At 41.9% G+C, this 27,203-nt stretch overlaps 1 protein-coding gene across 1 annotated transcript in view; it reads left to right on the plus strand.

The window, feature by feature from the left end:
• LOC124789376 (cell division cycle protein 27 homolog) overlaps positions 1-12,304 on the plus strand; it is a 236,177-nt gene extending 223,873 nt beyond the window's left edge. The window contains exon 15 of the mRNA XM_047256709.1: positions 11,171-12,304. Coding sequence (XP_047112665.1) covers positions 11,171-11,283 — 113 coding nt within the window. The 3' untranslated portion in view covers positions 11,284-12,304. The remainder of the gene's footprint in view (positions 1-11,170) is intronic.
• The last annotated feature ends 14,899 nt before the right edge of the window (positions 12,305-27,203 follow it).

Here is a 27,203-nt window from a genome sequence, read left to right on the forward strand (position 1 = left end):
CCAACACTTTCCAATATTACCAAAATTGAAAGTAATAACAGCATCATGAACTCTTAGTTTCATTGTGTGCATGCCTACAAATACAGTTTTAGGAAGGCGGTTCCAAAATATGCTATTGAAACATTCATTTGGGTTCTGTATCTGCCCATGCAGACATTTCCTTAGAAGGTCAGGATGAGCCAAGTCTCTGAAAATAGGTTTAATTGCAGGAAGAAAATGCTGGTGAGAATAAGATTCTCCAGTTGCCTGAACCCTATTGTATTTGCACCACGAATTTTCTTCTGATGGACACAATCCACGACACAGCTTATCATCAGTAGAGGACTTATGGCCCAAACATGTCTCTTCATTGCCTCCAGATTTTCTTATTTCTCCTAATTGCCTGCCCATAGTATACCTGCATGTTTTCTATTTCAGTTTTAGTTAACCGACCCTGTCCAGTCAACAATTTTCCATCTTCTAATTTTTTTCCTCATATAAACAGTTAGTTGTCTCAGCCTTGTTCCCAAACGTTTCGAACATGGCCTAAACATTCTATTTTGCTAATAATGGCATCTCCATATGGCTTAGAGTTCACCACATTGTTACATGCCTTACTGTCACCATCACCCAAATATTTGGTGTACCGTACACCTCTTGTTTCTACGGAGCGATGAAATATTTGTTGTACTCCATGAACTTTCATACCAACACTTGTTCCTCTAAAATTAGCCACACAGTTGTGTTCTTTATTTTCATTGCCTTTACAACATTTACAATATTTAGACATTATCTCTACATCTGACACTATACCGGTGTCTACACATATGGCAGTCACTATTCCATTCAGAGAAGTATCTCCTCTCTTCTGCCAACTTCCATCAAGTGCAATATCCAAACAACCATCATTTTCTTCTACTGCTTTCGTAGCAGCCAATTTCATGCTTTCCTCACTGACCTCACATACAGCTTTCTTTAATATTGCAGTCAGTTTTTCAAATTTATTTGGTGGTTGATGTAAATTCATCACTGAACGAAATGTTCTCCCTGCAGCCATGCCCTTGCCAATGGATCGTAAGGCATAAACTAATCTAGTATTGATTTGATAAAGGCCACTTGGATCTGGTTTTGAAGAACTCGTAAATGAAATCACAGCTGAGCATTTAGTGCAAATTAAATCCAAAGCGCCCGACCGAGACTCGAACTCGGGACCTTTGCCTTTCGCGGGCAAGTGCTCTACCAACTGAGCTACCGAAGCACGACTCACGCCCGGTACTCACACTTTTACTTCTGCCAGTACCTCGTCTCCTACCTTCCAAACTTAACAGAAGCTCTCCTGCGAACCTTTCAGAACTAGCACTTCTGAAAGAAAGGATATTGCGGAGACATGGCTTAGCAACAGCCTGGGGGAGGTTTCCAGAATGAGATTTTCACTCTGCAGCGGAGTGTGCGCTGATATGAAACTTCCTGGCAGATTAAAACTGTGTGCCCGACCGAGACTCGAACTCGGGACCTTTGCCTTTCGCGGGCAAGTGCTCTACCAACTGAGCTACCGAAGCACGACTCACGCCCGGTACTCACAGCTCTACTTCTGCCAGTACCTCGTCTCCTACCTTCCAGCTCTCCTGCGAACCTTGCAGAACTAGCACTCCTGAAAGAAAGGATATTGCGGAGACATGGCTTAGCCACAGCCTGGGGGAGGTTTCCAGAATGAGATTTTCACTCTGCAGCGGAGTGTGCGCTGATATGAAACTTCCTGGCAGATTAAAACTGTGTGCCCGACCGAGACTCGAACTCGGGACCTTTGCCTTTCGCGGGCAAGTGCTCTACCAACTGAGCTACCGAAGCACGACTCACGCCCGGTACTCACAGTTCTACTTCTGCCAGTACCTCGTCTCCTACCTTCCAAACTTAACAGAAGCTCTCCTGCGAACCTTGCAGAACTAGCACTCCTGAAAGAAAGGATATTGCGGAGACATGGCTTAGCCACAGCCTGGGGGAGGTTTCCAGAATGAGATTTTCACTCTGCAGCGGAGTGTGCGCTGATATGAAACTTCCTGGCAGATTAAAACTGTGTGCCCGACCGAGACTCGAACTCGGGACCTTTGCCTTTCGCGGGCAAGTGCTCTACCAACTGAGCTACCGAAGCACGACTCACGCCCGGTACTCACAGTTCTACTTCTGCCAGTACCTCGTCTCCTACCTTCCAAACTTAACAGAAGCTCTCCTGCGAACCTTGCAGAACTAGCACTCCTGAAAGAAAGGATATTGCGGAGACATGGCTTAGCCACAGCCTGGGGGAGGTTTCCAGAATGAGATTTTCACTCTGCAGCGGAGTGTGCGCTGATATGAAACTTCCTGGCAGATTAAAACTGTGTGCCCGACCGAGACTCGAACTCGGGACCTTTGCCTTTCGCGGGCAAGTGCTCTACCAACTGAGCTACCGAAGCACGACTCACGCCCGGTACTCACAGTTTTACTTCTGCCAGTACCTCGTCTCCTACCTTCCAAACTTAACAGAAGCTCTCCTGCGAACCTTGCAGAACTAGCACTCCTGAAAGAAAGGATATTGCGGAGACAAGGCTTAGCCACAGCCTGGGGGAGGTTTCCAGAATGAGATTTTCACTCTGCAGCGGAGTGTGCGCTGATATGAAACTTCCTGGCAGATTAAAACTGTGTGCCCGACCGAGACTCGAACTCGGGACGTTTGCCTTTCGCGGGCAAGTGCTCTACCAACTGAGCTACCGAAGCACGACTCACGCCCGGTACTCACAGTTTTACTTCTGCCAGTACCTCGTCTCCTACCTTCCAAACTTAACAGAAGCTCTCCTGCGAACACAGTGTAATCTGCCAGGAAGTTTCATATCAGCGCACACTCCGCTGCAGAGTGAAAATCTCATTCTGTAAATCCAAACCAATTACTAGGCCTTTTCTCCCACTGGCACTCTCACAAGTTTTCACACTCTGTGACTCACCACACTGTCTACATTGTACAAATTTAGAAATTACATCTGATAATATTCTCAAATTTATAATAATGTTACTGCACCCTTTGTCACTTACAGTAAATTTGTTGTAACTCTCTTGAAATGGTGAGAGCTTCTTTGATGGTCCACTTGTTGAAGAATTATGATTAGAAACATTGTTGCCAGGCGACATAACCTCTTGTACAGAAAGCTTTCTAAACTTGTTTCCTCTAAATTGCCGTTTCTTGAAAATGCCTTTACGTTTTGTCATCTTCAATAAACACAACAAAACACACGTAAACAAGCACTGCAAATGTAAGTATAACAACTATTCGCAATCACACTTGAACAAAACTGTGTGTGTGAAAGCATATTGTTTACAAACATCAGAAACAAAAGAATACCGACTGTCGCATTCCAAGGATAGCCAACACATTCGGCAGTAAAAAAAAAAAATCCCTAACGTGCAATGTAGGGGATGTAAAGATCTAAAATATATGCAGAAAAGTGGGCATGGCACATAAACACACGTGGTAGGAAAATGCTCTTTAGATGCTCAAAAGAATTTTTTTCAGCAAAATCCTTTTCAGAGTACTTAAATAAAACCTTGGTCTATCGAAATATGATGAAAACCGAAATTTGATTATTTCTTTTAGTGCGGTCCCCTTAAAGAACATTAAGGTAAGAATGCTGTGTCGTTCTGGGTCCAACATTCCTTCATAGGGGAATAAATGACATATTGTCTTTAATGTAGTGCTTTACCTCACAGTGTGAATAATTCTCTTACGAGTTACAAGTGTTGGCTTCCGTATTAGATTGTTCCAAATATTATTCATACAACATTAAAAAGTGAAACGTTTGGTTGAACGTTAAGGTGCAAGTTCTGCGGTCTGAAAATGTTGGTTTGTCAAGAACTGAGGGGCATTGTGTGATGTGAAATATGGCTTCCAATTAGTGATTTTTTAATGTATAGTCTCTATATACATCTATAAATATACTGAGCAAGCAACTCCACAGTGCACGGTTGAGGATACATCATAATAATGTTACTGATTTTCTTTTCTATTACATGTGCATATGTGCTGCTCAACACGCTATAATCTCTCTCTCTCTCTCTCTCTCTCTCGTAATCATGTGATCACTGCATGAGATATATGTTGGTTGCAGCACAACAATTGCCCAGTCTTCGAATACGGATTCTGTAAATTTACCAAACAGGGTTACACAAGAACTGTGTCGTCTTTCTTCCAAAGATTCTCATTTATGTTACCTTAGCATTTCTGTTATACTTTAGTATGGGCTATACTAACCTGCAATGATTCTAGCAGGGCATCAAGCAAACACCATAATTGTGAAGGTACTCTGTACAATCATAGCTCGATTAATAATTGGCATTGCAATACAGTCTGTCATAAATCTAAGAAGATGGACTCTATCTCTTCACCTTCATCTGTTGATTGCAAGGTATGTGTGAGTAAATCTGTCTCACATGGGAAGTTTTTCTTCTTCTTCTTCTTCTTCTTCTTCTTCTTCTTTTTAATGAATCCTTGCTGATTCTTTCAGAGAAGCTTGTTTGCCTCCAGGAACATCAGAATGTTTGAGCCTAGGATATGCTCTAGGGTCCTGCAGTATACACACATCAGCAATATTGGTCTGCAGTTCTGTGTCTCTAATCTTTTACCCTTCCTGTAAATAGAAGAGAATTGCACTCTTTTCTCATCACAGGAAACAGTTTGCTGCACAAGAGACTCTCGATAAATATGTATCCCGGCAATCTGTTCCTAGGTCATGTAGATAATGATCCCAGCATTCTTCCCATTTTTAGAAGCACTCCAGGAAGTCCTGGGGGTGAATGGTCTTTAGGACCCGTTGTGATTCCCCTTGGATGTCCTCAATTGAGTCAAAATGTCGTCCTTTCAGTGCAATTTTCATCTTCAGGAACAGGTTGAAGTCACACGGAATTAGATCTGGTGAGTATGGAGGCTGTGGGACTGTTGTCATGTTGCTTCTGGCCAGGAATTCCTTCACAACAAGTGATGGGTGTACTGTTATGGCGCACAAACCAGTCTTTCTTTTCCCAAAACTCTAGCCGTTTGTGCCTTTGACAGTCTGACCAGGTGGAACAAACTCATTATGCATCAGTTTCACATCACTTAAACTTCTCGAGCTATATTCGGCCTGGGGAAGATGGCATTTTCCGTTGTGATGAATGCTGCCTTATTTCATTGTTATAACTGTAGATCCAAATATCATCACTTGTTTTGACTCTGAATTTTGGACACACTCAAACTCTTTGTTGCAGCTCAGTGTAAATCTGAATCCTGAGGTTTCATTGGTCGATGCTAAGTAAGCAAGGGGCAAACATTTTTGCAATTCGCCTAATGTTCAGTTCATCAGCTAGAATTTGTTGACACGTACCATACGACTGGCCAGGCCTGTTACAAACACCGTAAATTGTATGCCTTCAGTCATTATGAATCAAGTCACACAGTTTCATGATCATTTCCGGTGTTGTGCATGTTGAAGGTCAACCAGAATGTCTGTCATCATCTACAGATTCTCGGCCCTCCTTGAACCACCCAAATGCTCTTTCTTGACTCAGTTCACTCTCACTAAATGTCTCTGTCAGCACATGCTGGGTTTCAGCTGCACTTTTCTTCTACTTGAAATAGAATTAGGTGCAAATCTGTTGCTTCTTTGTGTTATCCATTTCACAGCTTGCAGAAGCACTGAGACATGTCCTGACATATGCACCTCAACAACTCTCAACTGCATGTGCCAAAGATGATGCAGCTTTGTGCTGCAGTACCTAAGATATGTACCTTAAGACATCTAGTGGCGGAATGCCGTACTGCTACTGGTTTGATAAGTACAATTAAATTCTTGTCTATTTTGGTAATACTGTGTATATTGGTCCCTCTTTTCACAATATCTTTGAGTGGTGTCACTAAACCAGGGTGGGTCTTTTGTCATCTTTTATACTTTACTTGTATCATACTCATCCAGGTTGCAGGTTATGTCTTTCATCACAGAATTTCAGCTTTTAACATATCTAAACTACACATTGTCAGTTCATCCTTTAAATAAGTTGGTTGTGGTTCTCTTAAGAGTTTGTAATAAACATTGTACTAGCTTTCTTGATGACCTTTTTGTCATTGCTGACCATTGTTCCTGTAGTGGTGTTATGGTCGCTAATTTTTCTCTCATTGGTGACACTCTTTAAAAACCGAGCGAGGTGGTGCAGTGGTTATCACACTGGACTCTCATTTGGGAGGGGGATGTTTCAAACACACATCTGGCCATTCTGATATAGGTTTCCCTGATTTCCCTAAATCACTTCAGGCAAATGCTGGGATGGTTCCTTTGAAAGGGCACAGCCAACATCCTTCCCTAATTTGATGGCCTCGCTGTTTGGTCCCCTCCTGCCAAATCAATCAACCAACAGTCTTAAAAGATCAGGTGTTTGTAACTAGAGGTCTAATATAAAACCTTTCAGCCATTCTGTGGGTGAGTCACTTCCAAGTTTTTAGGTCACTTTACATACTGTGGAGTGAACACACGTGTGTCAGAGATAACACTATTGGTAGCAAGAGCATCAGTCATAGATTAAATTTAATGTGTCTAAGAGTAAAGTAAAACGAGCACAGAATCAGTGAATCCACAGTGCATATGAAGTGTAATGATTATTATGGATGGCAGAAGACTTAGAAAATTTCCTTTGAGAGTGTAGACATGAAATGAGGGATTTCCAGGATTTGTTGAGCTGGAAAACCTTCATCTCGCTACAGCAGGTTGTCTGCTAATTTTATTTCCACATCTTCTTTGACCACTGAATCCCAGTGAGATGAGGCTGTAGCCAGTATCTTAACTGTCCCATTATCAAAAAATGTAGGCTTTCACGGCTGGTGTTGTCTTCAGTTAAAACTTCCTGGCTGAGAGGCTGTGGTCGATGTATAAAATTTCCACCTAACGTTTCGTCTCCATCTGCGGAAGACAGCTTCTGAGGTCATCCGGCTGCTGTCACTGAGGCTCCAGGTACTCTCGCATTTATAGAGCGCATACAGGGCACCACCATTCGTCACGTGATGCCAACGGTATGCCTATCTTTGCAAGGCATCGTCATTCTTGATTAAGAGTAATCGATTGTCATTCTGCTGGCACAACGTTGACAATTATATTTTGTCTAACTTTACTTTTCTATTAAAATTGTTATGGTGTTCGTGAATCTCTATTGCTTTTCTATACATGCAAGCATGATAATCGGATGTTCGTGCTACAACACTTGTATCATTAAATTTAATTTCGTGGTTCCCATCTTGAAAAACTTTCTCAGTTACGGCCAGTTTTTTGATGTGTCCTAAGTGACAGTTTCTTTCATATTCAGCTAAGCGGGTGTTCACGCTTCTTTTCATTGTTCCAATATACAGGGCTATTACAAATGATTGAAGCGATTTCATAAATTCACTGTAGCTCCATTCATTGACATATGGTCACGACACACTACAGATACGTAGAAAAACTCATAAAGTTTTGTTCGGATGAAGCCGCACTTCAGGTTTCTGCCGCCAGAGTGCTCGAGAGCGCAGTGAGACAAAATGGCGACAGGAGCCGAGAAAGCATATGTCGTGCTTGAAATGCACTCGCATCAGTCAGTCATAACAGTGCAACGACACTTCAGGACGAAGTTCAACAAAGATCCACCAACTGCTAACTCCATTCGGCGATGGTATGCGCAGTTTAAAGCTTCTGGATGCCTCACGGTTTAAAGTTTACGGCCCATTTTTCTTCTGCGAAAAAAACGTTACAGGACACGTGTATCTGGACATACTGGAAAATTGGCACATGCCACAACTGGAGACCGACAGCGCCGACTTCATCTTTCAACAGGATGGTGCTCCACCGCACTTCCATCATGATGTTCGGCAATTCTTAAACAGGAGATTGGAAAACCGATGGATCGGTCGTGGTGGAGATCATGATCAGCAATTCATGTCATGGCCTCCATGCTCTCCCGACTTAACCCCATGCGATTTCTTTTTGTGGGGTTATGTGAAAGATTCAGTGTTTAAACCTCCTCTACCAAGAAACGTGCCAGAACTGCAAGCTCGCATCAACAATGCTTTCGAACTCATTGATGGGGACATGCTGCGCCGAGTGTGGGAGGAACTTGATTATCGGCTTGATGTCTGCCGAATCGCTAAAGGAGCACATATCGAACATTTGTTCAAATGGCTCTGAGCACTATGGGACTTAACATCTATGGTCATCAGTCCCCTAGACCTTAGAACTACTTAAACCTAACTAACCTAAGGACAGCACACAACACCCAGCCATCACGAGGCAGAGAAAATCCCTGACCTCGCCGGGAATCGAACCCGGGAACCCGGGCGTGGGAAGCGAGAACGCTACCGCACGACCACGAGATGCGGGCTCGAACATTTGTGAATGCCTAAAATAACTTTTTGAGTTTTTGTATGTGTGTGCAAAGCATTGTGGAAATATCTCAAATAATAAAGTTATTGTAGAGCTGTGAAATCGCTTCAATCATTTGTAATAACCCTGTATACTTGTCCACAGCTGCATGGAATTTTGTATACCCTAGGTGTTGCTAGGGGGTGTTGGGCATCTTTTGCAGTCCTTAAATATTCCTTGATCTTCTTGGTGGGTCTGAAGATTGTTTCTATCCCATACTTGGCCAGAACTTTCCCGATACCGTCCGTGGACACCGCCCCCCCCCCCCCCCCCCCCTCCCAGGATGATGGTTTGATTCCTTGTGGAGGTATTGATCCGTGTGAGTGGTCTTTCTATATACCTTGTGGCCCAGCGTCCCATTCACCCGTTTAATTGCCGACACATCCAGGGAATTGAGTTGACCATTGCTCTTTTTCCCCTACGTAAACTGTATCTTCAGGTTAATACTGTTCAGATGCACCAAGAAGACATCCAGCTCCTTTTCACCATGAGTCCACACTACAAATGTGTCATCAGCATAGCGGTACCATTTTGCTGGCTTTTTACTGGCAGTCTGCAGCACTCGCTGTTCGAAGATCTCCATAAATAAATTGGCAACAGCTGGGCTGAGAGGGCTTCCCATCGCCACCCCATCGATCTGTTCGTAAAACTTGTTGTTGTACAGGAAATAAGTTGTCGTCAGGCAGTGTTTAAATAAAGCCACTATGTCAGTCGGAAAAATATCTGCTATATATGAAATAGCTTCGTTTACAAGCACCATGGTAAACAATGACACTACATGAAAGCTCACAAGAATATCAGTTGGGCTGACATTAATCTCCCTCATTTTTTCAATAAAATGCGCCTTGTTTTTAATGTAACTGTCCGTTCTGCCAATGTATGGTTGCAGCAAGCAGGCGAGATATCTGGCCACCTCTTGTGTTAGAGATCCTATGGCAGTCACAATCGGTCTCAACGGGACCTATGGTTTATGTACCTTTGGGAGTCCATATAGTCTGGGTGGATAAGCTTCCGTTTTGCAGAGTTGTATTTTATCATCCAAAGAAAGAGAAGATTGTTTTACCAGTTGATTGATATTTCTCAAAATTTTGGTTGTAGGATCCTTCTGAAGCTTTTTATACGTAGTGGGATCCAAAAGGTCACTAATATCCTTGTGATAATCTTCGGTGTTCAGCAAAGCTGTAGCATTTCCTTTATCAGCTGAAAGTACAATAATGCTCTTGTGCCCTCCTTTCCGGTTGAGACAAATTGCTGGTAGGTGGTTTCGCTCTGCTTAATATTCCGGCTGTTTCAGTCCTGATTTCATTCGCGGAATGCGATGATAGCAAACGGATTCCTGTCTCCACATTCGTTATAATGTCCTCCGTAGGAACCTTTAGTGGTGTGACTGCAAAGTTGCTGAAGAAGGCGAATGTATTGGTGGTGTTCAGTTCAACACTCTTTCGAAGTGCGTATTGTTTGTCCTATGTAACTTGTACCAAACTTAAAATGAATTTTGTATTCATTCGCCTCTTGTAAAAGTGCATCGCCCTTCGCAGGTCCCAGAAGAACTGTCATCTTGGTTGGTGGAAGGAAATTCACATCCACTTTGTTTCTTCATTATTCGTGCTATTTTGGAAGAGAGATTTCGCACATACAATAGAAAGGCTGTAGACCATACATTGATATATTCTAAGTCTTCATCCATCCATAATTATCACATTTAATCTACAGTGTGTGAAGCGATTTGAAGACTTTCAAGTGACCAGGCTTGAGAATGGCTAAAAGATTGTCAGCTGAAATATTGAAATGTGAATTAAAAATATCCTGAGTGCTCACCCAAAAAATGATAGTAGTATTCAGTCTGGCGGGAAAACTTCAGAAAACTTTGAAATGGTATGTGGAACAATGTATGGCACCAGTGCATGGGTGTTTAAAACAGATTGTTCAAAAGCGTCAACAATCTGTACTTTCATGACATCAACACTCCAGTACATCACTAAAGAAATGTAGTCCATTCACTTGCAGCAGACTTGAAAGATCTTAATCACCCTACCTGTAACCATGATTTTGTCTCAAAATTGTGAAAAGCAAAAATTCAGATGAATGCACAATAATAATTTCGTACAGTTGAAGAGCATGTGCAAACGGGACAATAAACAATGCATAGAAAAGTGAAAATTGTTTATAGAGTAATATAAGGGGGTCTTTTTTTATATGCAAAGCATATGCAGTCTGTTGACTGTATATTATTAATGAATCCACAGAGTTGTTGTTGATGGTTTTATTATTATTATTATTATTATTATTATTATTATTATTATTATTATTATTATGGGACATGGCTCATGAAATCTGTGTTCATTGCAGTTCTAAGGGAGATCACTGAATCCTTACATTAAAAATTTGCCTATCATTTTCTTAATTTTTTTTAATCTACTTGTTTTTGACCTAGTGCTGGTTCTTGTATCCTTCAGTAGTACATGAAATAGAAAATAGATCTCACTGCCAACAGCATTGTAAAAGTGTCAATCACTGATATTTGAGTTATGATGGATTTTGTTTTGCATGTGACTAGTGCTGAGACAGTTAAAAGAAATAAAAATGGACTGATAATTTATTAGTCCATTGTACTTGCAGGCTTACAAAAAAACTTACCTTTACTTTCAAGAATGAGGCAAGTAAGATATTGCCCAGTAAATGCTCGCAAAGTAATTTTTAATGGGCTAGACAAGAGCTAGTGCTTTTTCTAAAGTGTGCTTAAATTGTTTCAGTTGGTGAGGATTTTCCTAGCGAAGGTAGCTCAGCTCCTGTCCATGAGTCTTCTTCGCAGGAGGGAGCAGAATTTGAAACTCCTCGTGTAATTGACAGTGATGAGAGCCTGTAGCACTCCATCAGCTTCTCCACAAGAACCTGACTGTTCTTGAAAAAGACAATGTTGCCTCCATACAACTTTTCACTTTTAGCCGTTTTTACAGAAGGCCTTCTATACCTCATTGAAGTAATTCTGTTACCACTATTGATTCTGCATGTAATGAAAATGGAAATTTTATAATAAAACTTTTTGATTTGGTTCCTATTTCTATAAAGGACTAAGAAGTTAACAGTTTTTGAATTTATCACATCGTATTTGTTAAACATGACATGTGAGTTCAGAACTGTTGTAACAATTCAGAAATCTTTTGTTTAAACTTTGGATGACATTTATTTGTGATTTACAGTATTCTACTTAAAATTATAATGATACTATAGTATGCTTTTTTTATGGAGGTATATTTCACAACGTGTAAAATTTATCGTCAGTGTAATTTGGAATTTGATGTATATACATAAATTGTGATGTCAGTAGGCAACTACTCAAAGAGGAAATAATGCTTTAAGTGTCTAGATTTTATTTTAAAAATCTGGCGTAATACTGTAAATTGTACCAAAACTTCTACTTTTCATAGTCTTTAATTTTATTATATTCCTTCAAGAATTTGGGTGAGTCAAAATTTTTGTATATATATATATTGTTGCTCATTGACTGTATAATAATATTTATATTTATTTATTAGCATGCCTGATGTAAATGAAGTTATTGTATCATACTTGTATAAGTTACTGTTGAAAACAAAGATGTATATAATGTTTATTAAAGCAGTGGTTTCTTATTAGTACTGATGTATAATGTTATGTGACTGCTAAGAATTTTCTTTTCAATTTGCACTGAAATTTATTTGCATTTACAGATTATTAAGTTTTATACTTTTATACAACTATAGACTGTTTTATGTAGGTTTTCAATGGCAGCACACACTGAGTACAACTATGATCCTGTGGGTGCTAAGTACTGGATTATCTTTTTCTGTGACTGAGAACTGAAAGATGATTGAAGCTTAAATATAAAAAGAGTTCTTTGCATCACATATGGTGTATGTTCTTGTATTGTTACCCTGAATATTTTAACTGCATGCCTTTACAGCTTCTCCCAGGACAAGTGTTAATATTTAAAAAATTATATAAAAAAAGCTAGATATATTTGCCCTTGTACTTAGTCATCTGTTAAGAGAGGAGGGGAAATATGCACATGAATCATATTGCCATGCCGTTTTGTTGCTAAGGATATAGCTGCAGCTTGGATGGAGCTGCTGTTGCATAATTTGATCTCAGTGCTCTCACTGAAGACAAAATTGCGTTAGTTTTAAGCATGGAGTTACTCTCTTGCTTGTCAAATACAATTTTGTATGTGTGTCTGAGACAGTGCTTGGTATCTGCTATTTTCCAAGTCTCTGTATTTGATTTCTGCACAATGCTTACTGTATATTTAGATGGTTCTTTTCCTGTTTATTATATCTGATCAGTCAATAGTCAGAAAGCACAAATGAGAAACAGTGACTATTGGGGCTTAGGGTGAAGGGAAAACCATTCATTCCTAGCAAGTGGACGTGACCATGGAAGAAAGGATTAGTGTAGCAAGGTTGAAGTGGTGTAGTCGTGAGAAATGTGTGTAGCCTAATCACCTTCTATGACAGTACACAAACAACTTACAGGAATTCAGCTAGGTAAAATTTACAGCAACTGCCGATATTTTGGTGGGAGTACACCCCGCCGTTTTTGAGGCACAATCTGCAACGGACAGGCGATGTACAGGCAACTTTAAAACATCGGTTCTGGGAGTAATTCAGGGAAGATAACAAAAACACACACACACACACACACACACACACACACACTGAACACTAACGCCACCAAAGACAACCAGAGTCAGAGATATCAATAGTGAGACTACGAACAAGCAGGTGAGGTAACATTGATTCTGTCCCTCTGTTTTTTTGACAAGGGAGAGAGCAGGATTCCAAGCAGAGATTAAACAAAAACCTCCATCACTGTTTACAAGGTTGCTCACTAATTTAATCTCAACTGTCTCCTTAATAACACTGTCCCAATATCTGGATGTGCATTCCAATATCTTGGCATTGTTATATACGAGTGTCACTCCAAAAGAAATGCACGCTATTTTTTTATATCCATCTTTTATTCTACATGTTTGAAAGTTTTACAGTGTGTAGATACATCCTTTAGGAACAATATTTTCATTTCTCCACATAATTTCCATCCCTCTCAACTGCCTTACACCATCTTTGAACCAGTGCCTGTATACGCGCACGGTAAAATTCTGGACCAACCAGTTGGAGCCACTGTTTGGCAGTGTGCACAAGGGAGTCATCATCTTCAAACCTCGTTCCACGAAGAGAGTCTTTCAGTTTCCCAAAGAGATGATAGTCACACGGAGCCAGGTCAGGACTGTAAGGCGGGTGTTTCAGTGTTGTCCATCTGAGTTTTGTGATCGCTTCCATGGTTTTTTGACTAACATGTGGCCGTGCATTGTTGTGCAACAGCAAAACATCCTGCTTTTGCCAATGTGGTTGAACACGACTCAGTCGAGCTTGAAGTTTCTTCAGTGTCATCACATATGCATCAGAATTTATGGTGGTTCCACTAGCAAGATTCCTTTGGAATCAAAAACCACTGTAGCCATAACTTTTCCAGCAGAAGGTGTGGTTTTGAATTTATTTTTCCTTGGGTGAATTTGCATGATGCCACTCCATTGATTGCCTCTTCGTCTCAGGTGAAAAATTGTGGAGCCATGTTTCATCACCTGTCACAGTTCTTCCAAGAAATTAATCTCCACCATTCTTGTACTGTTCCAAAAGTTCGCTGCAAAACATTTTTCTTGTTGTGTTGCTTGAGGAGTTCCCGACGGACATGTTGTATATATGATTCTTGGGCGAGACTTGGAGTTCTCACTATGACATCCGATGTCTCGCCTGAGAACCATATATACATTTTTCTTGTTTCTTTGTGGTCCACTGTCAGCATCCTGGGAACCCACCTGGCGCAAACCTTTTGTTAACGCCAACACTTTCAGTATTCTGCAAACACTTCCTTCCCCTATCCCAATGTAGCGTGACAATTCGTTCACTGTGATGCATCTCTCAGCAGTCACCAGTTCGTTAACTCTGCACATTGTCTGGAATGTGTGCAATACGAGGCCTGCCGCTGCGAGGACAATCCTCAATATTGCCGTGCCCGCTTTCAACATGTAACCTGCTTGCCCACTGACTAACTGTACTGCGATCGACAGCAGCATCTCCTCTTGTGGATGTTTCCCAATGTCTCGTTATCACAGCACAGGACTTCTATGACAGCACGTTGCTTCTGACAAATGTCAAGTGTAGCAGCCATCTTGAAGACATGCTGTGACGGCACCACTCAGGGGAACAGGTTGAACTAAGTTTGAAAACCAGCGGGAAGGCTGTATCTACACACTGTAAAACTTTCACACATGCAGAATGAAAACTGTATTTTTTAAAAATAGTGTGCATTTCGTTTGGAGTGACCCTCTTAACATAGGGTGACCAGTATCCAAATGTTTGGCAATAGCAGATCTACTTGGCTGCTGTAATCATGTGTGCTGTTTATGCTCAGTACATCAGTCCTCCACGGTCATGATAGTCTGGCCAATATATGCCATGCCACAGCTATAAGGAATGCAATATACACCCGTATTACACAAATCAAGATCGTCCTTAACAGAACCTAAAAGCACTCTAATTTTAGATGGTCGGACAACACATTTCACGTTGTATTTCTGTAAAATATGACTAATCTTGTTGGAAGTGCTTCCTATGTAAGGCAAAAGGCAGTAGACTTACGTGTCAATTCAGTATTATCACCAGTCACCCAATGCACAGTTGGTTGATAGCGCAATGCACATTCAGTCTGTCTTTCACTATAACCATTTTGACGAACCCTTTACGCTGAGGCAGATGGTGACAACTATTAGCCTGCAAATACAAGTTGATGTGAGTATGTTTCCTGTAAACAGCATGTCCCAATGATCCATCATCCTTCCTCCTAACCAAAATGTCAAGAAAGGGAAGGTAACCATCCTCTTCCACCTCCATCGTAAAACGAATGTTCAGTTGGATCGAGTTCGGATGTTCTAAAAAGGCACAAATTCTCCCTACCACGAGGCCAAACAACAAAGGTACCTTCAACTTATCTGAAGAAACAGGCGGGTTTGAAACGTGCCGATTCCAATACACTTTTCTCGAAGTCTGCCATAAAGAAATTTGCAATCACAGGAGGCAACTACATCTATCTGCTCGTAATATTGGTTATTGAATAAAAAGTAAGTGGATGTCAACACGTGCCGAAAGGGATTAGTTAATTCAGCACCAAACCTAACCTCAGTTAATCGCAATGACTCAGAGAGAGGAACACGAGTGAAGGGGGGACCACATGAAAACTTACTAAAATATCAGAGTCACTCAACTGCAGTCCCTCCAAACGACGCAAAATCGGCTGAGTTTCTGATATGATGTACACACCGACCAACTTGTAGACTCAACAGAGAAGCAAGGTGCTTGGCTACACGATATGACGGAGTGCCGATATTCCTCACTATAGGATGGAAAGGAAACACTTCCTTGTGTATCTTCGAAAGACCATATAACCTAGGGGTAATTGGACTATAGGTGTTATGACTCTTTGATAATGTCCTGCGACAAACCACTGTTCTTCAGGAGGCTGTTGGTTTTTCTTTCAACACTGTGTGGGATCAGTATTGATTCTGCGGGCAAGTACAGTGCGGCCGTCGTTTTAAACAAACAAGATTATGTACAGAAGATTTATTATCTGACTCAGCATATTGCAGAATCGATGCTGAGCCCACAAAAAGTGTTGAGAGAAAGACCAACAGCCTCCTGAAGAAAAGTGGTTTGTCGCAGGACACTATCAAGAGTCTCAACACCTATAGTGCTGTTCCCCCTAGGTTATATGGCCTTCCGTAGGTACACAAGGAAGGGGATCCTTTCCATCCTATAGCGAGTAATATCAGTGCTGCAACATAACGTGTAGTAAAAATCTTGCTTCTCTGTTGAGTCCACAAGTTGGTCGGTGAGAACATTATATCAGGAACTCAGCTGATTTCTTATGTCGTTTGGAGGGACTGCGGTTGAATGACTCTGATATTTTAGTAAGTTTTGATGTAGTCTCTCTCCACTCGTGTTTCTCTGCCTGATTCTTTGTGGTTAATTGAGGTTGGGTTTGGTGCTGAATTAACTAATCTGTTTCGGCATGTGTTGACATCCACTTACTTTTTATTCAGTGACCAGTATCATGAGCAGACAGATGGAGTTGCGATGGGTATTCTGTTGTGTCCTGTGATCACAAATTTCTTTATGGAAGACTTCGAGGAACACGCTTTGGAGTTGACACCTTTGAAACCCGTCTTTTTCTTCAGATATGTTGATGTTACTTTTGTTGTTTGGCCTCATTGTAGGAAGAATTTGAATGGCTTTTTAGAACATCTGAACTCTATCCACCCGAACATTCATTTTACGATGGAGGTGGAAGAGGATGGTTTCCTTCCCTTTCTTGGCAGTTTGGTTTTACAGTTTACAGGAAACGTACTCACACCGACTTGTATTTACAGGCTAAAAGTTGTCACCATTCGGCTGGGTGTAAAGGGGTACTTCATACCTTGGTACAAAGGGCACTTGTCATTTCCGACTCTGAGACTTTGCCAGCTGAGCTGCCCCACCTTGAAGCTATGTTTCGTCAAAATGGTTATAGTGAAAGACAGATTGAACTTGCGTTATGCTATCAACCGGCTGTGCATTGGGTTGATCGATGATAATACTGAGTCGACACCTAAGTCTACTGCCTTTTCGCCTTACGTAGGAAGCACTTCCAACAAGATCGGTCGTATTTTATGGAAATATGATGTGAAATGTTTTTTCTGACCTCCATCTAAAATTGGAGTGCTTTTGGGTTCTGTTAAGGATGATCTTGATTTGTGTAAGGTGGGTGTGTATCGCATTCCTTGTAGCTATGGCATGGCATATATTGGGTCAGACTATCATGACCGTGGAAGACTGATGTACTGAGTATAAATGGCACACACGATTACAGCAGCGAAGTAGATCTGTTATTGCCAAACATTGCTTGGGTACTGGTCACCCTATGTTATATGACAATACCGAGATATTGGCATGTACGTCCAGATACTGGGACAGTGTTATTAAGGAGACAGTTGAGATTAAATTAGTGAGCAATCTTGTAAACAGTGATGGAGGTTTTTGTTTAAACTCTGCTTGGAATCCTGCTCTCTCCCTTGTCAAACAACAGAGGGACACAGTCAATGTTACCTCACCTGCTAGTTCATAGTCTCACTATTGGTATCTCTGACTTTGGTCATCTTTGGTGGCACTAGAGTTCAGTGTGTGTGTGTTTTTATCTTTCCTGAATTACTCCAATTTGCCTGTACTCCTGCTGAAATATCGGCGGTCACTGTAAATTTTACCTGGCTGAATTCCTGTAAGTTGTTTGAGAATTGCATACGCCAGGAGAAACCCAGGTCTGTATGACAGTAATTGGAAATAAACTTGTGAGGATAAAGACCAGTTGGACATCAAAGAGAGAGGTGATGGGACCTGATTAAATAAGACCATGAAAGGAAATGACATAGGATGCTTTGGTGAGGGAGGAAATCTATCACAGCGAAAAGAGAAGTAGACAAATTGCTTGATAACATCTGATCCTGCTTGCTGGAAGGACACCCTCAAGATGATAAATCTCATATGCATCAGCCCATTGCCTGCATATGCATCCCCGTAGTTCTCCACATGAATTGATCTGTTACCTCTCGTGTATCATGGCCCTTGATTCTTCTTGTATCTCTTAGCTGCCTTTATTCATAGCAAAAAAGTTATTTTTAAGCTTAGGAAATCATCAGATTGATGTTTTCCGTTTTAAGAAATTTGTCATGTTACTATCGCTCATGCGATTGCTACTCACTATAAAGATGAGACTTTGAGATGCAGACAGGCTTCGACTGAGCTTTCAGCCAAGGCCTTTTGCAGAAAAGAAAACGTACACACATTCATTCACACAAGCAAGCACAAATGCGCACAGGACCGCCATCTCCAGCAGCTCATACCAGACGAACTTTAGTTGTAGAGCATTAAAGGTACAATATCAGTGTGAAGTCTGGAGTAATTCAGCAGAAATTAATTGTTGAGGAGGGACAGTAAGCTAGTGTTAGGTGGCTGCACCGGGTAATCAAATGTGAAGGGTTAGAATAAATAGTTCTGAACCGAGTGTGAAGGCACCTGTGCGACACTTGGTGACTGATTTGTGCATTAAAACCCTGCTGCTGCAATAATAATATAAACCAACTTGAAATTAGTGTATGTGGTTGCATGTAACGGGTGTTTTCTGCTGCACTTATCAATTTTCCAAATATAGAGCTGTGCAACTACAGATGATGAAACTCAGAATCAACTCTGTTTCACGAGAAACTGAAGTAAAGCTTTTGGGTTTTGACAGACTTTAGTGTTGGGGCACAAATACTACCGGTAGATTACTCTTATTAGCAAAAAATTGAAACATTTTTCCCCAGGATGCTACAAGTATTTAGTGTGATGGCAAATATGCCACAAAATAATTTGAGTACTGAGCAATTTTCTAAAACTGTTATTAGAATTTATTAATTTCTATAGGATGGGACAAATAAGTGGCTCAGGGAACAGGGCTCCAAGGTACAAAGAAACACAGCAGAGGAAAGAAAATACAGTACTAACCTGACCATCATGCACCTCTTGGCACTTTTGGGTCCTGGTCAACAAGTAGCTAAAGCCAGATTGAAGCTGAAATTGCTGCAGTCTCATCCGAAATGCTCTGCTGCAGCTCTTGAAGACTATGGGAGCTGTTGTGATACACCTTAGACATGAGGGCTCCCCACACAAAGTAATCGCACACTGATAGATCAGGTGAGCTGGTTGGCCAGCTAGGGCCACAACCATACTGACCTCTGCCAAAAACACTTGTCAGGCGTGAAGGTTGTGTAAATGTGCTTCAAGGTTCGGCCGGCTATAAGGGCAGTTGCTCCATCCTGTTGGATGTAAATGTAAGTCTTAAATGCTGCCACAAATGGTTTCAAAATACATCCACTCATCTGGTCCACTTTTGTTTGCCACACCCCGTTTTCATGTAATTGACTTTAGGGTTGTGCATGCAGTAATATTTTATTGCAAACTATTCAAATTAGACGGCTGAAAGCAAGGGGAAACTACAGCCGTAATTTTTCCCGAGGGCATGCAGCTTTACTGTATGATTACATGATGATGGCGTCCTCTTGGGTAAAATATTCTGGAGGTAAAATAGTCCCCCATTCGGATCTCCGGGCGGGGACTACTCAGGAGGATGTCGTTATCAGGAGAAAGAAAACTGGCATTCTACGGATCGGAGCGTGGAATGTCAGATCCCTTAATCGGGCAGGTAGGTTAGAAAATTTAAAAAGGGAAATGGATAGGTTGAAGTTAGATATAGTGGGAATTAGTGAAGTTCGGTGGCAGGAGGAACAAGACTTCTGGTCAGGTGACTACAGGGTTATAAACACAAAATCAAATAGGGGTAATGCAGGAGTAGGTTTAATAATGAATAGGAAAATAGGAATGCGGGTAAGCTACTACAAACAGCATAGTGAACGCATTATTGTGGCCAAGATAGATACGAAGCCCACACCTACTACAGTAGTACAAGTTTATATGCCAACTAGCTCTGCAGATGACGAAGAAATTGAAGAAATGTATGATCAAATAAAAGAAATTATTCAGATTGTGAAGGGAGACGAAAATTTAATAGTCATGGGTGACTGGAATTCGAGTGTAGGAAAAGGGAGAGAAGGAAACATAGTAGGTGAATATGGATTGGGGGACAGAAATGAAAGAGGAAGCCGCCTGGTAGAATTTTGCACAGAGCACAACATAATCATAACTAACACTTGGTTTAAGAATCATGAAAGAAGGTTGTATACATGGAAGAACCCTGGAGATACTAAAAGGTATCAGATAGATTATATAATGGTAAGACAGAGATTTAGGAACCAGGTTTTAAATTGTAAGACATTTCCGGGGGCAGATGTGGACTCTGACCACAATCTATTGGTTATGACCTGTAGATTAAAACTGAAGAAACTGCAAAAAGGTGGGAATTTAAGGAGATGGGACCTGGATAAACTAAAAGAACCAGAGGTTGTACAGAGGTTCAGGGAGAGCATAAGGGAGCAATTGACAGGAATGGGGGAAATAAATACAGTAGAAGAAGAATGGGTAGCTTTGAGGGATGAAGTAGTGAAGGCAGCAGAGGATCAAGTAGGTATAAAGACGAGGGCTAGTAGAAATCCTTGGGTAACAGAAGAAATATTGAATTTAATTGATGAAAGGAGAAAATATAAAAATGCAGTAAGTGAAACAGGCAAAAAGGAATACAAACGTCTCAAAAATGAGATCGACAGGAAGTGCAAAATGGCTAAGCAGGAATGGCTAGAGGACAAATGTAAGGATGTAGAGGCCTATCTCACTAGGGGTAAGATAGATACCGCCTACAGGAAAATTAAAGAGACCTTTGGAGATAAGAGAACGACTTGTATGAATATCAAGAGTTCAGATGGAAACCCAGTTCTAAGCAAAGAAGGCAAAGCAGAAAGGTGGAAGGAGTATATAGAGGGTCTATACAAGGGCGATGTACTTGAGGACAATATTATGGAAATGGAAAAGGATGTAGATGAAGATGAAATTGGAGATACGATACTGCGTGAAGAGTTTGACAGAGCACTGAAAGACCTGAGTCGAAACAGGGCCCCCGGAGTAGACAATATTCCATTGGAACTACTGACGGCCGTGGGAGAGCCAGTCCTGACAAAACTCTACCATCTGGTGAGCAAGATGTATGAAACAGGCGAAATACCCTCAGACTTCAAGAAGAATATAATAATTCCAATCCCAAAGAAAGCAGGTGTTGACAGATGTGAAAATTACCGAACTATCAGCTTAATAAGTCACAGCTGCAAAATACTAACACGAATTCTTTGCAGACGAATGGAAAAACTAGTAGAAGCCAACCTCGGGGAAGATCAGTTTGGATTCCGTAGAAACACTGGAACACGTGAGGCAATACTGACCTTACGACTTATCTTAGAAGAAAGATTAAGGAAAGACAAACCTACGTTTCTAGCATTTGTAGACTTAGAGAAAGCTTTTGACAATGTTGACTGGAATACTCTCTTTCAAATTCTAAAGGTGGCAGGGGTAAAATACAGGGAGCGAAAGGCTATTTACAATTTGTACAGAAACCAGATGGCAGTTATAAGAGTCGAAGGACATGAAAGGGAAGCAGTGGTTGGGAAGGGAGTAAGACAGGGTTGTAGCCTGTCCCCGATGTTGTTCAATCTGTATATTGAGCAAGCAGTAAAGGAAACAAAAGAAAAATTCGGAGTAGGTATTAAAATTCATGGAGAAGAAATAAAATCTTTGAGGTTCGCCGATGACATTGTAATTCTGTCAGAGACAGCAAAGGACTTGGAAGAGCAGTTGAATGGAATGGACAGTGTCTTGAAAGGAGGATATAAGATGAACATCAACAAAAGCAAAACAAGGATAATGGAATGTAGTCTAATTAAGTCGGGTGATGCTGAGGGAATTAGATTAGGAAATGAGGCACTTAAAGTAGTAAAGGAGTTTTGCTATTTGGGGAGCAAAATAACTGATGATGGTCGAAGTAGAGAGGATATAAAATGTAGGCTGGCAATGGCAAGGAAAGCGTTTCTGAAGAAGAGAAATTTGTTAACATCCAGTATTGATTTAAGTGTCAGGAAGTCATTTCTGAAAGTATTCGTATGGAGTGTAGCCATGTATGGAAGTGAAACATGGACGATAAATAGTTTGGACAAGAAGAGAATAGAAGCTTTCGAAATGTGGTGCTACAGAAGAATGCTGAAGATTAGATGGGTAGATCACATAACTAATGAGGAAGTATTGAATAGGATTGGGGAGAAGAGAAGTTTGTGGCACAACTTGACCAGAAGAAGGGATCGGTTGGTAGGACATGTTCTGAGGCATCAAGGGATCACCAATTTAGTATTGGAGGGCAGCGTGGAGGGTAAAAATCGTAGGGGGAGACCAAGAGATGAATACACTAAGCAGATTCAGAAGGATGTAGATTGCAGTAGGTATTGGGAGATGAAAAAGCTTGCACAGGATAGAGTAGCATGGAGAGCTGCATCAAACCAGTCTCAGGACTGAAGACCACAACAACAACAACATTCAAATTAGAGTATATTCACTTTATTTCACCCAAGAACTACCCCTCCCCCTGCTAAAAGCATCACCCCCTTCTACTGTGTAAGCAATTACTAGGTTTACAATTCTGTTCAAACATTTATCTTTTGTAAACGTTACAGGGCCAGAATTTGTCTTGACATGGGTGTTTAGACAACTAGGGAGGCATTGTACATTGGGTAGAAATTTACATTACTGGCTATTAAAATTGCTACACCAGGAATAAATGCAGACGATAAACGGGTATTCATTGGACTAATATATTATACTAGAACTGACATGTGATTACATTTTCACGCAATTTGGGTGCACAGATCCAGAGAAATCAGTACCGAGAACCACCACCTCTGGCCGTAATAACGGCCTTGATACACCTGGGCATTGAGTCAAACAGAGCTTGGATGGCGTCTACAGGTACAGCTGGCCGTACAGCTTCAACACGATACCACAGTTCATCAACAGTAGTGACTGGCGTATTGTGACGAGCCAGTTGCTCGACCACCATTGACCAGACGTTTTCAGTTGGTGAGAGATCTGGAGAATGTGCTGGCCAGGGCAGCAGTCGAACATTTTCTGTATCCAGAAAGGCCCGTACAGGACCTGCCACATGCGGTCGTGCATTTTCCTGCTGAAATGTAGGGTTTCACAGAATTGAATGAAGGGTAGAGCCACGGGTCATAATACATCTGAAATGTAACGTCCACTGTTCAAAGTGCCATCAGTGCGAACAAGAGGTGACCGAGACGTGTAACAAATGGCACCCCATATCATCACGCCGGTTGATACGCCAGTATGGCGATGACGAATACATGCTTCCAATGTGCGTTTACTGTGATGTTGCCAAACACGGATGCGACCATCATCATGCTGTAAACAGAACCTGGATTCATCTGAAAAAATTACGTTTTGCCATTCGTGCACCCAGGTTCATCGTTGAGTACACCATCGCAGGCGCTCCTGTCTGTGATGCAGCATCAAGGGTAACCGCAGCCGTGGTCTCCGAGCTGATAGTCCATGCTGCTGCAAACGTCATCGAACTGTTCATGCGGATGGTGGTTGTCATGCAAACATCCTCATCTGTTGACTCAGGGATCGAGACGTGGCTGCACGATCCATTAGAGCCATGTGAATAAGATGCCTGTCATGCCGACTGCTAGTGATATGTGGCCGTTGGATCCAGCACGGCGTTCCGTATAACCCTCCTGAACCCACCGATTCCATATTCTGCTAACAGTCATTGGATCTCGACCAACGTGAGCAGCAATGTCGCGATACAATACACTGCAATTGTTATAGGCTACAATCTGACCTTTATCAAAGTCGGAAACGTGATGGTACGCATTTCTCCTCCTTACACAAAGCATCACAACAACGTTTCACCAGGCAACGCCGGTCAACTGCTGTTTGTGTATGAGAAATCGGTTGGAAACTTTCCTCATGTCAGCATGTTGTAGGTGTCGCCACCGGCCCCAACCTTACGTGAATCCTCTGAAAAGCTAATCATTTACGCCCCCCCCCCCCCCCCCCCCACACACACACACACACGAGACCATTGTCTCTGGATGCCAAGACCAGGTTGTGAGCAACGCATGATCAGAGAAGCAATCTGTGTGGTCGCTCTCCCCCTCTCCATTCTGCTATCCCACCCCTTTCCCATTGCCCAGATTGCTTCTCGCATCACGCACAGTTGCTCGCAGTCTGGCCTCAGGCCAGTGGTCTCATGAGTGCATGTGTGTTCTCACCATATTTTTAATTTAGCTGACTTGCTTATGTGAGACACTATTCTTCAACTGCCATAGTTACCACACCTGAAAACCACAAACCCAAAAGCACTGAATATCATGAAGTACCTTAGTCAAAGGTCTTGAGGAGCAGACAGGGTGCTTCTGCTTGTTTTATCGGGCTTTACAGTTAGACTACGGCTGCACAGTTTACAGTCAGCGAGGCCATCTTACCTGCAGATTATTGACGCTATTCACTATGAGGGGTTTAGGCTAGCCACAGATGGTTATAGGGCCAGCCCCGTACCCAGTTTATGTGCCAAGACTGAGGAACTGCCACTCACCATCTGGCAGCAGCTCCTCGTGGCGCATTAGGCATACAATTTTCTCGCAGCTACAACATCACCTGTGCGCATCCACCTCTGGGACCCCTTTTCTGCAATTGTCCACGAGCAACAATGCCATTTGGGATCCGCTTGCAGCGTGTGCCAGTCACTAGATGTGGAGCAAATCCAGGTTTTTAACCACCTGCCACCATGTTTACTGCAGAGGCCCTGGGTGATTTTAAATTTAGTGCAGTACAGAAGAGATTGCACATCTGCATATATTTTTATATTTTATTTTCTGCCATTTTAATTGTACACCACAATTCTACAGCTGTCTTTATGGATAGGTCAAAACAGAGGGTACTGCATTGGATGTTCTGTTGTTTTCCTTGATTGTGTCATCAAGATCTGACTGTCTCGAGACTTTACTGTATTTGATGTGCGATTTGTGGGCACTGGAGCAAATGAGACATTCTTAAGAGTGCTAAATTCCTTGGCTGTTCAGACTCACTGAGTGCCCATAACTCTCTGCAATGTTTACACTTGGCAAATAAAGTAGTCCAGAATATCCAGGATGCCCTCCTCCAACTATGACAATTAGGGAAGGAGACGTCTTTCTGCTGGGTACCAGGGCACATGGGTATTGCACAGAACGAAAGGACAGATGTAGCAGCCAAGGAGGCATGTAGTTATCACCTGTTGAGGTGCAGAGTCGTGTCAGTGGAAAGACGAGTGGCTGGAAGTGACCGATGATAAGCTGTCTCTCAGAGAGCCCACAAAGCAGCCATGGCGTACTTCCATTCAGCCTCGAAGACGGGGTTAGATTCTCCTTACTTGTCATCACATAGTCCACAGCTCTATGATGCATGGCTTCTTGTTCTGACGAGAGGACCCTCCATTGTGTGGTGCCTGTTGCATACAGATCGCTGTGTGCTGCATATTACTCAACTGTGTTTTATTTTCAGACCAGAGGGTAGCTGCAGATATTCAAGCAGATGTGCCCTTTATTGTAAGTGATGCTGAAATTAGTGTGGATAGAGTTTTACGGTATTGTGATGTGTCCAACTTGTTTTCTAAAACTGCAGGGAGATGTTCTTAATGTGTTAACAGGGTGACTGGCTCACCCACGTTTTTCGTAGGCGGTCAGCCAGTCACGCTTCCATGTGCCTTTATTTTAGCTCTTACATAATTTTACTTCTGTTTCAATCCCATGTATAGGACCTTTCACCCTTCTCTGTTGTATAAAGGCCAGTGAGGTAGAGTGAATGTGTGGGTCTATGTGATTGAGGTGGGAGTGAATAAGTGCCATTTTAAAGGTTTCCTCCAAACTATGTGACAACAATTTTAGACATTATTATACACATTCATTTCTTTTAATATGTGTAAGGGCACCGATAACCTTTGTGTTGAGTGCCCATAAGCTCCACCACTCACCGTCTCTCTCTCTCTCTCTGCAACACATCTCTTTCTTGTGTTTTACATGTCACCTTCCAAACCGCACCATACACTCCGATTTACAAGCTACACTGTATCAACCGTCTTGTATGCGCACAACACCTGGCTACCTGACCTTGCTGGTTGTTGGTGCAGCATCTCGAGTCCCACATTAATACCCCCAATACCATTAATCCCAGACCTTCAAATTGATCTCTCTTCCTGTATAACTCTTGCATATTTTCGCCTGTTGTTTTCTGTACTTTCCGGTGCCGCACGAACTTTTTACTTCGTCCTACCAGCCCCCCCCCCCCCCCCCACCTTTATTCCAGGATGCACATACTAAACTCATCTAATCTAGTCACATCTGTTATCCCCATTCTTCAAACATATCTGCCCTCTGAACTGCAACCCATAGTATAGTATTTTTATTTATTTTTATCTTTAGATCTCATTGTGTTTTCACATCGATTTCAGTTCTTTTTGCCCTTCACTGTCAGTCACACTCTCTCAAGTTTTATCCTGTTTGCCCGTACTTCATCCATTCTGTCCTTTTTGTGATTTTTTCCATGTATTATAGCAATTTTTTTCACACGTTTTCTAAGTTATTTATGTATTTCTCTCCATTTTTATCTTCTACCGCTGGTCTTTGCTCACTCTATCTGCACCAACACAGAAAAGTTTCCTTATCCCTAGTCAGAACCTAGTCTCAAATACTGTTCCTTGTTGCTGCCCGGCTCATGGAATCCCTCCAAATGGCCTTACCATCAAATTACCCATCTCTGGCTGCAACCCCTCCTTCCATAATGACCTCCATCATTCAGATTCTGCCACTCTTCAGCCCTCACCACCTAGTCATGCAAAACCATTTAAACCAGGCCCAAACCTCCTTGCAAAGCTGCTCTGCAATCCCAAATTTCTGTATCCCATCTCTCATATTGAAACTCTTGCCCTCCAGGAACTAGAGCAGTATGCACAATGCCACCTCAAAAAAGCTCCCCAACCTGTTCACCTCCACTCCCACCTTGACTACAACTATCCACCACCTCAGCAACAGCCTCCAATCCTACCCCCCCCCCCCCCTTCCCCCATCCACTCATAGTTGAGAAACTGTGCTTCACAGACCTACAACATTTACCAGACTCTCAAAAACTTCCC

The sequence above is a fragment of the Schistocerca piceifrons genome, chromosome 3, assembly GCF_021461385.2.
Source record: "Schistocerca piceifrons isolate TAMUIC-IGC-003096 chromosome 3, iqSchPice1.1, whole genome shotgun sequence".
Lineage (NCBI taxonomy): Eukaryota > Metazoa > Arthropoda > Insecta > Orthoptera > Acrididae > Schistocerca > Schistocerca piceifrons.